The 14,935-nt window shown below is 38.3% G+C and overlaps 1 protein-coding gene across 2 annotated transcripts; it reads right to left on the bottom strand.

Moving 5' to 3' along the window:
* Positions 1-4,093: 4,093 nt before the first annotated feature.
* Positions 4,094-14,040, bottom strand: LOC131023677 (zinc finger CCCH domain-containing protein 5). 2 transcript variants are annotated; one of them, XM_057953229.1, is made up of 9 exons: positions 13,541-14,040; positions 12,867-13,013; positions 12,647-12,769; positions 12,321-12,479; positions 9,895-9,987; positions 8,969-9,085; positions 7,662-7,736; positions 7,385-7,572; positions 4,094-5,411 (listed from the first exon to the last, which is right to left on the bottom strand). In XM_057953229.1, the coding sequence occupies exons 1-9, from the start codon at positions 13,904-13,906 to the stop codon at positions 4,496-4,498; spliced, it is 2,184 nt and encodes a 727-aa protein (XP_057809212.1). In that variant the 5' UTR covers positions 13,907-14,040; the 3' UTR covers positions 4,094-4,495. The 2 variants fall into 2 exon arrangements, with proteins under 2 accessions (XP_057809212.1, XP_057809213.1); XM_057953230.1 differs by having other exon boundaries at positions 4,094-5,405.
* Between the last annotated feature and the right edge of the window lie 895 nt (positions 14,041-14,935).

Here is a 14,935-nt window from a genome sequence, read left to right as displayed (position 1 = left end):
TAATGTCGTAATTATTCGACATATTAAGAATAATGTTGCATTTAGTGTTGTATATTTGCGTCAATTGTGCAACACCTAAATACTATGTTGTAGTTTAGTGACACATATGCGACACTCATTTTAACGTCTCAAAATTGCAGCAGTTTATTTGTGAAACTTCAATAAAATGTGTTGGGAACTTAGTGAAATATCCTAACCCTAGTTTTGATGATACCAAAATCCTTAAGGTTTTCTTTGTAATAGACTAGAACTTTTCGAACTCAAGTGTTGGAGTTCTTTTTCTAGTTTAGCTAGAGTTCTGAAGATTGAAGACCGGAGGACTGAAGAATGAAGAACTCAACTGATGTTGCATTTAAAGGCAGAGTCAAATACTGATGTTTGACTAAAAGAGTTTCTCAACTGAAGAATCAGTTATGACTGATTCATTAGTGTTGGCCACGTGGATTTAGCGGACTGATACTAAAGTCAAGTATTAGTTAACATTCTTCCTCGGACTGAACCTCCAGAGTTAAAAGGAAGCCACGCACTCCCAAGTACAGCCGCATTAAATGCAGAGATTTTAAAGATCGTCTTTTCTCTGCAGAGCATTCCTTTTTTGTGATTACTTTTTCAGAGACGTCTTACCTCCTATACCTGAGTAGCCGTTTCTCACCAAACAAGGAACCTCGAAGATTGAAGCCTCAGCCAAGTTCGAATTTCTCTCCAACGAATGAATTCTTGAATACCATCTCCGCCAACGGATATATTCAAGACCTCTCCAATAAATAGAGCTCGAGGAACACTTCAAAACTTCACCGATTCAAATACACAAGCTGAAACGATGCCGAAATCGCAACTCAGCAATTCAAAACCTTCCAAAGTTTGAATCGAAGAAGAGAATCCTGATGCCAAAATCAGTTTACTATCGATTTGTAATAACCCGTTCTATTAATTATATTAAAACCAGTAATGTGATAATTATTTATTGCATCTTCAGTAAATGAAACCCAATTATTAGTTATTCTTGAATTCAGTTTATGATTCTGAATTATCTATATTCACTGAAGCAGAATTTTTATTTTATTATCCCAGATCATAACTGACTTAGCGAAGTCATGTTATTTATTAATTGAGATGAAGCTATAGTTTGTATTTAATTATTGCTACTAGAGTCGTGGAATTTGACCAAGCAAGAATCACAAGCAACATCCATTCACTGAGCTTCATTTCTTATCAATCCTTAACAAGTACCACTCAACTTTATTATTGCACCTGAATTTAATCAACCTGCATGATTTATTACAACAAACCTTTTGAGCTTCTTAAGGGAATATCATCATCCTATATCTGAGGGACGACGCAAGTTATAAGAAATGGGACGACGTACGCAAGTTTTAAGAAATCATGTAAAGTATAGTGTGAGTGGAGAAATGATCCCACATTGATTGTGATGTTCAGTGGGAGAATTATTACTATAAATGGACTATGCATGTTTTTATCGGACGAACGAAAAATGAAAACTATGTATGTTTTTATGGGACAGAGGGACTATATAATTGTTATCACCCAAGATAGAGAGTACTCAAATTAATATGCAACTCACGCTCATAGTAAATTAAAGTGATACACTCAAATTAATATGCAACTCACACTCATAGTAAATTAAAGTGATACACAAATTTATATATACATCTCAAATCTTATTAGGATTTAGGTCCCGTTATGTCATCGAGATCTTGATTCTTCACTTAGGTCAGACATAAGAATATATCTCACTGTAATCCTGGTGAAGGTGGTTCTAACCAACACATATTTTAACCATTTTTACCGGTGAGTCCTAACCTGGATCCGACGTAAGGGTGATGCTTGTCGGCTTGGGCTCTCAAGTACTGCACTCTTTCCAACGATGTTTAGCTTCTTCTCTTCTCTTTTGGCCTTCTTCTCCTTTCTACCACTATATTTTTTGAATGGGGGGCTGAATTTATTCTCCCCTTATTTTTTCCTTTATCTCGTAAGATATTTCCAAAGTCCGTGCCTTCTAAGGCTGCTATGCTTCTTATTTATAGTGTGCATGACCTAGTGGGCATGTCGGTCATTTTCTTCTTAGGATACGGAAGGGTATTTTCATCGCCTCTAGCCAATCTATTGCTAATTCGGAAGGGTATATAAGTCTTTCCCACCTTAAGGCATCTTCCATGTCAGCCGACAAATGATTAGTTAGGGAGGCAGCCTCTGCAAAAAGGATTCAGTTACCACAATCACCCTGCAGGTGCACACTCCCTTTTTCTCGTGACAACCTAATTTTTATACGTATTATTCCGCTCTGATTGTGCGGTTCAGCCCTGAGTATTTTATACCATGATGTCCAAGATATGCTCAAGAGCCCTCCCAATATCTTTACCAGAGCAAATCTCCTTCAAATAGATTCAGAGGGATATTCGTGTCCTTATAAAGGGAACCGGGAGTCCCGAATACCATCCTCATAAAATTTTATCAATACGTTTTCGTGTACCAGTATAGACAAGAAGTCAAGACAAACTACTTCCATCTATACTATAGCCTAAGCCAACAACTTGTCCTAGAGTCGTCTCAGCTGTGATCAATTTTATACTCCCTCCGTCCCAACTTTTTGTATCCACTTTTAGTAGTAAATACTACTACTAAAAGTGGATACAAAAAGCTGGGATGGAGGGAGTATCTCATAAGGTTATTTCAATTATATGGTCTTCAACACACCATATAATCTACTTAGATACAGATAATTAGATATACATATGCAATTATGAACAATTCAGATATGATATTAAATAGTGAACTCATAAATTATTGTATACAAGTATACAAGTTTTTGCTTTCAGTATACAAATCCAACATCGACAACATATCCTGACAGTAGCAGTTGCAATTAGGGGTGAGTATTTGAATTTCAGATTGTTTTTTTGTCTAATCCGATCCGAATATTCAACTTTTGAAGAAAATAATATTCAATCCGAACTATATTATCCGAAAATAAAAAATTCTTCTGATCAAATCCGATTCGAACGGAAAATTTCGAAAAGCAAAAGATATTTATGAAAATTAAAAAATCTACAAAATCTTAAAAGAATTGAAATAATTACTAATCTAACAAATTAGACAATTATGATAGGATTAAATATTCGGATTTCAGGTATTTTGCTCGCACCTAGTTGAAGCATGAAAAAGCTTACGGACAACAGTAAAACTTGTTATTGAAGGAATAATATGTTTGTTGGCTCAACTACGAGGAAATGAGTTTGAATTACTATCTCCCCAACAGAGCTAACCGCTAACCCTCCAGAAGTGCCAAACGAATATATAATATTTGCATCTAGGCATGAAGATGGACGAAGAATGCATCTATTCCATCCATGGTCTAACCAGTAATTCCTGAAGCTTTATTCAACTGGTGTCTTAATCTTACAATCTTTTTATTGCTATAGAGCTGACATGCCAAATCCTAGCTTAGGCGACTGAACCAACCATTAGAAATGTTCTTCATTGTAACTTGTAAGAAACTGAAATTCTTATACACAAACTTGCATCGAGCGTAGTAGTTGCATGGAAGGTTGTGAATAGGCTATTTTGTGTGCTAGTTGAAAGCATGTTGTGAGTAGGCTAATTTGTGTGCTAGTTGAAAATATGTCAGTAAGCTAGTTTAGTCTTGATTGGAAAACAATTGTCCCAATCGTCAAAGCATAGGCCTGATGTAAACCTTAGGGAATGATTTAACTAATAAATTATTCCCATTAAATTAGGGACCCAAGTGGTCAAAGTAAATATGGGACATCCTCGAATCGAAACACCTGAAGATATTAAGCAAAACAGTTACTTAAGAAAATGTTAGATTACTTAAATCAGTAGAGCTCTATATATTTGAGCTCAAGCAATGAAAACAGCATCACCAATCTGACTTGTAATCTTCGACATTTATTCTGTTCTATCCTATCGTTTCCCCAACTCAACTTCTTCACTTCACCCACACTCCACACATGCACCACTAATGTTAGGAAAATGGCTGCGAGTTGAGTCGAATCGTAACATCAAGCTAAAACTATGCATATCCCAATAAAAACGATGACGAACTCACACAAAATTCATAGGCTACCTGTGTCCTTTCATCTAGATATACACATCCTCGTATCCAAAACTGAGTTGCCATAAAAGGCGTCATACAAATTTTTAGTTAACCAGCATAAGAGATGCGGAGGACTTATTGTTCATATCATTTCAACATTTTACAAAAACAGATATAGTATTTTTCTTGTAACAAATACCTGCCACTTTTTCTACTCTTGCTTTAACTCCAGCTCTCATCCTTGATCATAAGTATAATCACGATCACTGAGATCACAATCATTCATCATCTCTTATTTCGTGATCTATGATGCCGTTATTTTCAGTTCAACTCAGAGATCAAGAATCCACATCTCCTTGCATTGGTAGCTTCTCAGAATTGGTTATTAGCTTCTCAGAATTGGTTATTAAATTCTTTGTGCTACACAGAATCTCCTTTTTCAGGCTCCCAGCGGCCTCTTTCATCATCAGTAGCATGAGATCTTATCACCTCGCGGTACTCAACTTCTCTTTTTCTTTCTGATTTCTCTCGATGAACAGGAATCTGTCTCTCAGATTTACCCCTTTCTACTCTCTGTCTCTCTTTTCTGCAGTGGTATTTTGAGCTATAGTCAGAAGTTCTGTAACTCTGACAAGAACCTCTGAGGATTTCACTATCATGCGCATCTTCTCCATTCCCTCTATCCGAATTATCCCAATTGCTGGAAATCTTTAGTTTATTAGTGCATGGTCTTTTCTTTCTTTCTTCAAATTCCTCGGAACCATGAGATATTGGAGATTCCTCTCCACATATATGTCGACTCTGTCTTTCCCCATCAGAACAGTCACCAGCTAAGTCGCTGTTGTAGGTACTGGTGCCTCTGATATTCCCTTGTTCAGCTGGAGATGCAGGCATTTTCTTCGGCTGCTCTGGATCCTTACACTTAGCTGTGCCACTTTGGTTCAGAGGTCCACGATTGTCCTCAATCCGCTCATCCCCCTTAGAACCAACACCACGACACTGTTTCTCTCTGTGCCTTCTGCTTCTTGAAGGTTCATAGTGGTACGAGTCCAGGTCATTCTCATGCATATTTTCATCAAGATCGGTTTCATGGATGTTCATTTCATCACTTCTGCCACATTGCGATCCCAATTTTCTCTTCCTGCAACCTGGAGAGAGATTTGAGCTACGCTTTGATATATCAGCATGATGTTCATTATCAAGTTTTTCTGAATGTTTTCTATCAGAACCCCTATGGTGCCTCCGAGGGTCACTTCTCCATAGATCATCATCAGAATAATTTCTTGAAGAGCTAGGAGATTCAGTTTTCCTTGACAGAGATCGGACAGAGCTGTAGCTGAGATGAAAATTTGCACGAGAAAGAAATACTCATAAAACTTCAGCCAATTGGATAATCAAATAAAGCAAGGAAATAAATATGGATCATCAGCTGTATTGCCACAAAAGGAGCACCTAAAATAGCAATACATAGCAATCCATGTCCAAGGAGATTAGGGGAAACTTAATACGCTCTTAAGATTCGACCTAGTTATGTAATTCATGTTAATTTCACAAACTAGACCCCTTTTTGAAGGTAGTCTACATTTGGTCAATGCCTCTAACTAGAACATCATTATGGAAACAGCATGGCAAGGGAAATGAATATTTATTGTAGGAATCAAAGATGGAAAATCTTGAATATATACCAGCCTCAAAGGTAATTACTGTGATCACTATTGAAGGTAATAGTTTACAGCATAAATGCCGAATAGGGAAGCATCATTAATTGAAGCATTTCTCAAGCAAATCATCAAACAAGGCCTTGAGCAATGAAATTTTTAGGTCAAACATACGTGCTGCTATAATAATGCAGAAACAGAACCACAATAACCATGCCGAGCCGAATACTAGCAGGCTCGAGCTTGGCTCATTTAAATATTCGGGTGTTCGAGCTCGATTCAAGCTTTTATCTTGATGATCGAGCTCGGCTCGTCACCCACTTACCAAGCTTGAGCTCGGTTCGAGTTCGGCTTGGGTGATGCTCGATAGTGTCGAATTCGAGCTTGAGCTCGGCTCGTTAGATGTTCGTATATATGATGTTCAAGCTCGAATTTGTTATAAATTTAAGAAAATCTTCTTAATCAATATGTTACTCGAGCTCGAGTTCGACTCATTTAAGGCTCGTGCACTAACTCGATTGAAGGCTCGACTGAAGGTTCGTGAATAGGCTCGCGAACATGTTCACGAACAATCGAATCTGAACATGTTCGCGAGCTCAACGAGCCGAGCACCGTCAGACTTGAGCTCGGCTCGATAAAAATCTCGAGCTCAAAATCAAGCTCGAGTTCGACTCGTTTATTATCGAATCGAGCTCCAAACGAGCTTTTTTCGAGCCGAATCTCAAATAACTTGCGAGTAACTCTATTTATTTACAGCCCTATGAATAAACCAGGCACATAAATAACAGAAACATGTTACAACTAAACACAAGATATATCAGTATAGGCTTAAGTTACATAACATGCTAAAATGATTCTTGATATTCAATTGCTGATTTCCATTCCAAATATAATTCAAAGAAATGTTTCAGCCCAGAATATTGTGCCAGGATCTTCAGCCTATCATATACCAAAAGTCTGTCTAGAAAATGAAGAGACTGGTGATGGAAGCTTATAGTTTTCCATTAATTAACTAAGTTATAAAAGATTAATGACAAAGTAGATATGTGGATGGTTGTTTGCCATTGATGACATGACAATGGAATGAATGCTAGTCGCATCTCCCTAGAAGCTCCAAAGACAAAACAATCTGTGTAGCTTTCATTTTTAATGGCTGCACGGTACTTTAAGAAAAGGGGATACAGACCAGTCCCATCACAAAATTCTTCACAATTTAGGTTTTCCCACAGCCATACACCATCTTTTTCACTTCATAAAGTTCAAAACAATGGGTCACAGGAGTGCTAGCTATTAATTGTTCTGTGTGTGACTAATACTGATTCGAGATAATAGTCACTTCACCAAACACCATCTTTGACATAGAGGATCAAAGAAAATAGCTGGTTAGAGGCAGATTTCTTTTCCAAACATTCTAATTAGTAAAAGTAATTCTCCTAAAACTATGTTGACGCATAACCAAACCCACCCACAGACGAACAAAACAATGTCAAGGTTAAAAAACATATTATGCATAGCTAATTAAAAGTTTGCCCTTTTGTTTCTGGTTGCTTCTTGACTAGGTGGGATTCAGGGGGACACCTGATGTGGGGGGGGGGGGGGTCATCATTTTAAGTGAACCTGCCAGCATCATTCAGTCAAATTTCAGGAATACCTGATCAATCTTGGGCTTCCTTGCTCAATCTTTCTGTGATGGCCTGACTCATCAGGACAACCAAACAAAGCTGCCATCTCTTTTACCCAATATTTTGGAGGAGGTTTATCCCAATCAGCCCATTCATAGTCTCCACCAGGATTCCTAAAGCAGTGAATAAAGTTGCAGGCAGTTCCACGAGAACAGTTCTGGGAGGAAATGCAAATGTCATGCATGATTCCAGGTTAGTCAGCATATACACAATGAAATATGGGTCTTAAACAATGATATAAATTACCTTAAGTTTAGATTTCATAAACTCTCCACATATAGCAACTCTCCACCTAGTTAACCCCACAAACTCGCAATGAAGCTGTCATACCAAATAAGAGAATGATCATTAAAACTGTGGATCCAACACACTACACAGTGTGGCATACACAGAACTTAGAGGAGACATGCACAAGACAGCAGCCAAAATCATGGACTTACTAACATATTTTAAAGGGCTCAAGAACTGTCATGTAAAAAAAAAAAAAGCAAAAATAAGAACATGAATTATTGCTCAGGTCATCCAATGCAATGTTATGTTTCTGTTGCAAATTACAATCATAAAACTGTTGCTTCAACAAAATAGGGATATACTTATTGCACAAAATAGGCAATAAGATGAGATAGACAAATACAATAGAGAGACAATTAGGAAAGACTATGATAATGCTTAAATATGTAATCCCCACTGCGCATTAGCTCATTTCATGTTGCATAAGAAACTTTTTTCCCTTAAAAAAATCCTCTGCAACATCTCCTTGTGAAGTTATAACTTATAACTACTATTCCTTTTTGTCTTTTTAGTTCAACCTTCTTTTCCATGCGTAGCATGGGTCTACTCACGAAGCAATATTTCACTGATATCATTCTCTTCTGTTAGAGATGCCATTTACAAGATAATGATTTCGTTGATTTTGAATTAAATGGTAAAGTTGATCAAGAGTTTAGATATTATTTCTTCACCAGGATTACTTCACTAATGGAGAAGTATTCAATAAACACTTGAAAGGTTCAGACTTCCATACAGAATATTTTCAGTTAGCTTAATTTGTCTGGGCTCTCTTTTATCTTTGTTTTTGTTTTATGATTTATGTTTTATGTTTTATGTTCTGCACTCAAGTTACCGAGCTCTATTGTCAACACTCTTAGCATTCTGCCCCAGAACAGAAATTTCTATTCCTCAGTCTTCTACAGCAGAAAATCCGTCCACAGTATTTGTCATGGTGTCTCCTTAACATATTATTCCCTCCGTCCCATTACAAATGTCCCATTACTTTTGGGCACGAAGATTAAGAAATGTTTAATTAGTAGATAAAGTGAGTTGGTGGAGAGAGAGAAATAAATTGGGATTTGTAAAAGTAGGTATAGAGAGAGAGTAGGTGGTGGCCCATTAGTTAATTAGTCTCTTAATTATTTGCCAAAAAAAGGAATGGGACATTTGTAATGGGACCGAGGGAGTATCAGCTAAGGAAAGCAATCACATAGCCTATAAACCATCTATATAACTTATGAACCCTGTATATCATAATACAATTAAGCAGTATAAAGGTTTACCTGTTTTCCTGCAAAGTAACGACCATTTACTGATTGATAAGACAGAACAGCAGACTCCAAAGACTTATAGTGAACATACACATTTCCTCGCAAATGAGATGAACCATTTCTGCACACCTGACACAGAGTTACTTAACAAGATTAATGGTGGCTACTAATCCAAAATGAAAGGAAGGATAGATGCTTGGTTTATAAGGCGCAAGGCGCACCAAGGCGCAGAGCCTGAGGCGCACCTAAAGTATAAAAATTCTAATATATTTACCTATAACATTAAAACACAAATACTTAAAACACACAAATACTGACTGCTGCTGTGTAGAACTCAATACTTTGACTGCTTCTTGTTTCTTGCTTCTGATTTCTTCTTTTGTATCATGCAAAGTTACAGTATTATATTTATACCTTACTATATTAATTAGGGTTAGGAATCCTTTTACAAAATAAGTTGCGGCTGATGGGCCCCTTTTATTCAGAAAGCTGCGGCTGTTCCTTGGCCTCTTGAAATAAAAAAAAAATATATATTTTAATAACAATATTGTAGCTGTTACATGACCGCCTCATGCAAGCCAAAATCATGGCCTTACTAATATATTTTAAAGGGCTCGCCATATGTAGGTATGTGTTCGCGATGGGAAAAAAAGCCCCATTGGCGCGCGTCGCCTGGGCGCCGCGTCTAGGCGCGCCTTTTTTAAACCAAGGATAGATGTGCTTTTCGACAGTGACCTTTTTATCGTCTCAGCTAGAACAGATTATAGAATAATGACATGGATTTTATCAGCTTAACACATTAAGCAGAGCATGACTGTAACGACTTATGCCTCTCCTTTGCGACTATTGGAGTTGCAAAATAATGAAAGCATACATTACATTCATCACAAATTACACAAACTGAAGTACCTAATTTTCAATGAAGGACTAATAAGTACCTTGAAATTTATAATCTCTCCAAATTTCAAGAATTCTGTATGTACATCCTCATAGAACTCTTCATAAGCACGTTCAACCTCTTCGTCTGTGTGCTGGCATAAACAAAGAGATAGGAAAAAGGTCGATCATAGTGAAAAGTTGCAAATGGATAATGATTGGGAGTGCCAGAGACACAAGCACACAACCAAACCCAGAAAATATAACAATAACAATGTTTTTTCTCTCTTTTTTTTTTCTTTTTTTTTTCTTTTTTGAGTTGGGAGAAGGGGAGATTAATTGGGATTGAAATTGAGACCTCTCCCTTTTACACAGGGAGATCCACCCAGTTAAGACTGCGATTTCAGGGGGGGGGGGTGTGGATGCAGGCTACATGTTGTCTTAGTTAAATAACCAGTATATATAACTCCGAGACTATTATATTTTCCTATTGTCCCTGTCTACAGTATACAAGAGTTGTGTGAAACCATAAAGTAGATGTGGAAAACAGAAATATGTAATTTCCCAAGAATAGATTAGGGACTATTATGAAAGATAAACGAATCTGTCTTTACTTGTACCTGAGGTGGAACAAAGTTTAAAAAATCACTTCTTTTATTCTCCCTCCGTCCCCCAAGTGCATACCCATTTGAGAATGACACAAGTCTTAAGAAATTGGTTCAGTGTGTGTGAGTGGAATAAGGGTCCTACTTTTGTTGTGAGTGGGTTGTGTGGGGTATACTTACCAAAGAAGGAAATGGGTATGCATTTCGGGGACGGACCAAAAGGGAAATATGGGTATGCACTTGGGGGACGGAGGGGGTATTATATTCATCAATAGATTCCCATACAGTCAATAATTACCACAACAGTTTAGTTGCTGTCGGACAAATGTATAATTGTCAAGATTGTAGACTAATGGCACAACAGCAACAGCAGCTTTGTTTTTTTCTATAGAGTATGCTACAGTTTGATTTAAGCGCATATAAAACCTGAGCCCTTGAATAGCCACAGACATAGCATATCCATTTCTTAGTCCTTACAACTTTACAAATTCATCTAGCATATATTGTGCATGCGAAAGTGGAATAGATAAAAGCAGCACAAGATGTTAATGCAACAACCTTGAACATTCACAAAATTTAGTTTAGCGGCATGATTACATGAATTTTTGCCATTATCCATACAACAGGACAGATGATCTAGATGAATGAGAGATCCCAAATAAAACAACAGCAACCAGTATAGTAACTCTAATCCAGAACTCGGATATCATGAAAATGATTGCATCCAATACCAAAATCACAGAAAAATTGACCATACCTATGGGGGCACTGCCCCTTTCGGCAAATATTTGACACATGGCATTCATTGGGGTGCGTGACAGTGACATTCAGAACAACATGTGTACAGAATGTTGCCCCACACCTTTTTGCGTCGGGAACACCTCTACAAGAAACATTCAGGCAAAGGTGTTTCCCAACATAAAAAGCTGTAGGCAAGACCTGGCCACAAAACTACATACACATATTCACAAGCCAATTCATGCTACATGTTGAAAATTTGGTGAATGGGGAAGTGCCCGCATGGGTACGGTTGTCTTTTACACAAACCCACTAAAGGGACAGAGCCCCTACAATTGACAATCAATCAAAGTTAAAACTCATGGCATAGTCCTTATACAACCTCAATGAATGTTTTATTATTATGTCTTTTCACAATCCTTAAACATTTGGATTTTGAAAACTCTTCAACATGCATTCAGGAAGAAATTGTTATTAGCGAGCAATGATATAATAACTAGGCATTATGCTTCATTTTGCATAGAAGTCTTGAGTTTTGCTCAAGCAAACACGAAGCCTAGATTTAAATGTCAAGTGATAATCACTACATAGCACAGATACAAATAAGTAGTGAGGTACAAAGCATTAGGCTATTTATACACTTACAGTGACAGGCAGGATGACATAACTCTTCTATGATGTATGTATACAGATAGGATCTGGAAGTTTTCACAAATACCAAACCTTAAGAGATAACACCTATTGGCAGAAGATCCCCAACATCCACGACTCAGAAGCTCCTATCTACTAGTTAAGGAACTCAAGAGATTATCGTCAAAAACCAAAACCAAAAAACAAGGAATCAAAAACATAAGATCATGACTACTTGCTGAAATTGTCAGGAGCAAATAAATGCATCTTTCTCTTTCCAGCCAACCAGATGTCATTTCGCATCAGCACAAGAATATAAGAAAACAATGCTTAAAGTAGTATGGTTGGAACATAATACTATTAGAAAATAATAAGCTACCACAAGAATATTAGAAAAGAATGCTTAAAGTAGCCATGAAACAGAACCACATAACGGAGAACCCATAATTGTGTGCAAATGTTACTAATGTTATAGATCAGGATACAAGAGTCGCATGAAGACCTGATTAACAGACCTCAAGACCCTCATCCTGCTCCCAAGCTAGGCCAGGACCATTGTACATACTCTTGATTAGCAAAGTGCACGATTTATCAGGGTAGAAGTGAATTCTGCTACAACGTGAACCAAACCTACACGCCCCTGTTTTGAGGTGGAAAGGGCAATGAGCTTTGTCCTGTCAACAAATAACCAAGAGATGAGATGTAGCTTCCCAGAGAGGTAAAAAATGGGTAAAAGCACTCTTATTTTCTCGAGGTATAAGTAACAAAACTAGCATGTCCTAACTGCTAACGATCCATCGGAGTAGACCTGCTCTAAGAGAGATATGATTGCTAACTATACCTGTTCTGTTCCAAAGTTTGGAGTCTCTTGAGCTACAGAATCTAGAAGCTGTTGAGCTGTTTTATGGTCGGTAAAAGCTTCTGACTGAGGAGGAAGAGGGTTTGATATGGGCCTGTTGGTATCCTACACATTATAGAATTTAAAAAATCAGCTAATTCAGGCTAATGAATGACTATAATGTAAATCATTCAGATAATCAAATGTAGAAAACAAGTGAAACCTCTTTCATAATCTGTTGGTCATCTTTCTTTTTCACCCTGATTTTTTTCTTCTTGACAATAATCTCATTGCCCTGCCAAATAATTTCAGAAGGACCTTCTTCCACATACTCCCAACCATCATCATCCACTTCATTCTCATGTCCGACCTGTAAGAGTGACCCATATAAATATCGATGTGGTCCAATGATTACATTTATAAATGCGGAGATAAAACAGTATTAGCAATAATAATAACTAGCAGTTACAAAACTCCTGTGATGCTAGATTGATAAAGAAACAGGGTGGATCCAGATACATAAAACCGTCTAACATTATAGTAGGTATAGAAACTACTTCCTGAAATCCCAAAACGAAGTAAACTTAATTCCACAACTTCCCATAGTAAATAATTATATAGTGAACGCTCCATAACTCCTGATCCCTGTGTAACACCAAAAAAACATATTCTAGCACCAAAAACTCAAGTAGTATCATTTCAGTATTAGCATGTTGTCTCAATTACATCTCAACAATGCTCTCAAGTAACAAGAACTACAGTATGTGTTTAAAATATAACTACAATGAAATCCCCAACTATGCAAGCTATTAAAAGTTAAATTATTCATTCAATTAACATATGCTCTAAATCACATGGATATATATATACATATACAGTTACTTGGTAGAACAGGACCTGATTTTGTTTTGATAGCAGCTCTTCTTGCTCAACTCTCCGCCTCCTCTCTTCCTCCTCCTTTTCCTGGAGAGCCTTCTTCTTCTCCCATTCTTCCAGAATCTTCCTCTCCATCTCCACGAAGTGTCTCCTTTCCTCTTCGGCTCTCAACCTCTCCTGCTCCTCCTCTGCTTGGAGCCGCCGCTGCTCCTCGGGATCATTGAGGCGAATCTCCTCCTCTCGGCGCGCCATCTCCGCCATTTCTTTCCTTTTATTTTTCCTCTTCTCCTTCTTTACTGCCTTCCGCCGCTTCTCCCGCTTCCCGGCCGCGCATTCCGCCGCCTCCGTACCAGTATGGTTGGTATTATCAACATCTTCTTCTATCATGATTTTCGGCTCTGGACTTGTATCTCGTCGATCGCTAGAAATCAAGGCCTGAGTTGGAGTTAATTGGGGGAATTTCCATAAGCAGCTGCCTCAAGTGGTTATCTTTCGATTATAGTCGCTCACTTCCCAAAACCTGCTCTAAAAATTAATACTCCCTCCGTCCCGCTATTCAAGTCCCATTTTCCTTTTTGGGTTGTCCCACCGATAATGTCCCGTTTCCTAAAAAGGAAATAATAAGGGGATGCTTAACATTAAATGAGATCACTAATTATTCAACTAATAAACCCTTAATTAATTGATTTCCCCTTTATTCTCTATCTCTCTCTCTATCTCTCTTTCTCTCGTCTCTCTCTCTCTGCGCCTGAGATCTCCACCGCCGTCGTCTGCTCGTCGCCGGAGGAAGCCTTCTCCTCCACCTTCACCGCCCTAGCCGTCTTCTCCTCCACTTGCCTTTCCCCTGCTCGTCGTCGGAGGAAGCCGCCCCCGCCGGATCTGTCCTTCTCCCTTCGCCGGATCTGTCCTTCGCCCCCGCCGGATCTGTCAATGGAGGAAGCCGCCCTTCGCCTGCCGGATCTGTCCCTTGGCTGAGCGACAGCAATTCTCGTCGCCGCCCTTTTCCTCCCTCTGATCTCCTCCGCCTCTCACCTCTGATCTCCCCTAACCCTCTGCAAAACCATAACCCCTAATTTGGGTTGCAGATTTGGTTGGGGGAAATCGTTTGATTTCTAAGTTCGATTTGGGTGGGGTTGTGGTGATTTACCGGCGGTGGTGTTGTGGTAGTGCAGGCGGTGGTGCTGTGGTGGTGCAGGCGGTGGTGCTGTGGTGGTGCAGGCGGTGGTTAATTAAACTAACATTAAGTTTTTTGAAGACACAATTTAGCTCTTAATTTTAGTCTCCTTAATCTCCGTGCCGAAAAGAAACGAGACTTGAATAGCGGGACGGAGGGAGTAATATTTCCATTTTAGGTTAATTGCATGAAATTTCATATATTTTGATAGATTTTTTTTTTCCCATAACCTTTAAATTATA

The sequence above is a fragment of the Salvia miltiorrhiza genome, chromosome 4 (genome assembly GCF_028751815.1).
Source record: "Salvia miltiorrhiza cultivar Shanhuang (shh) chromosome 4, IMPLAD_Smil_shh, whole genome shotgun sequence".
NCBI lineage: Eukaryota > Viridiplantae > Streptophyta > Magnoliopsida > Lamiales > Lamiaceae > Salvia > Salvia miltiorrhiza.
This window is presented reverse-complemented; position numbering and strand designations above follow the sequence as displayed.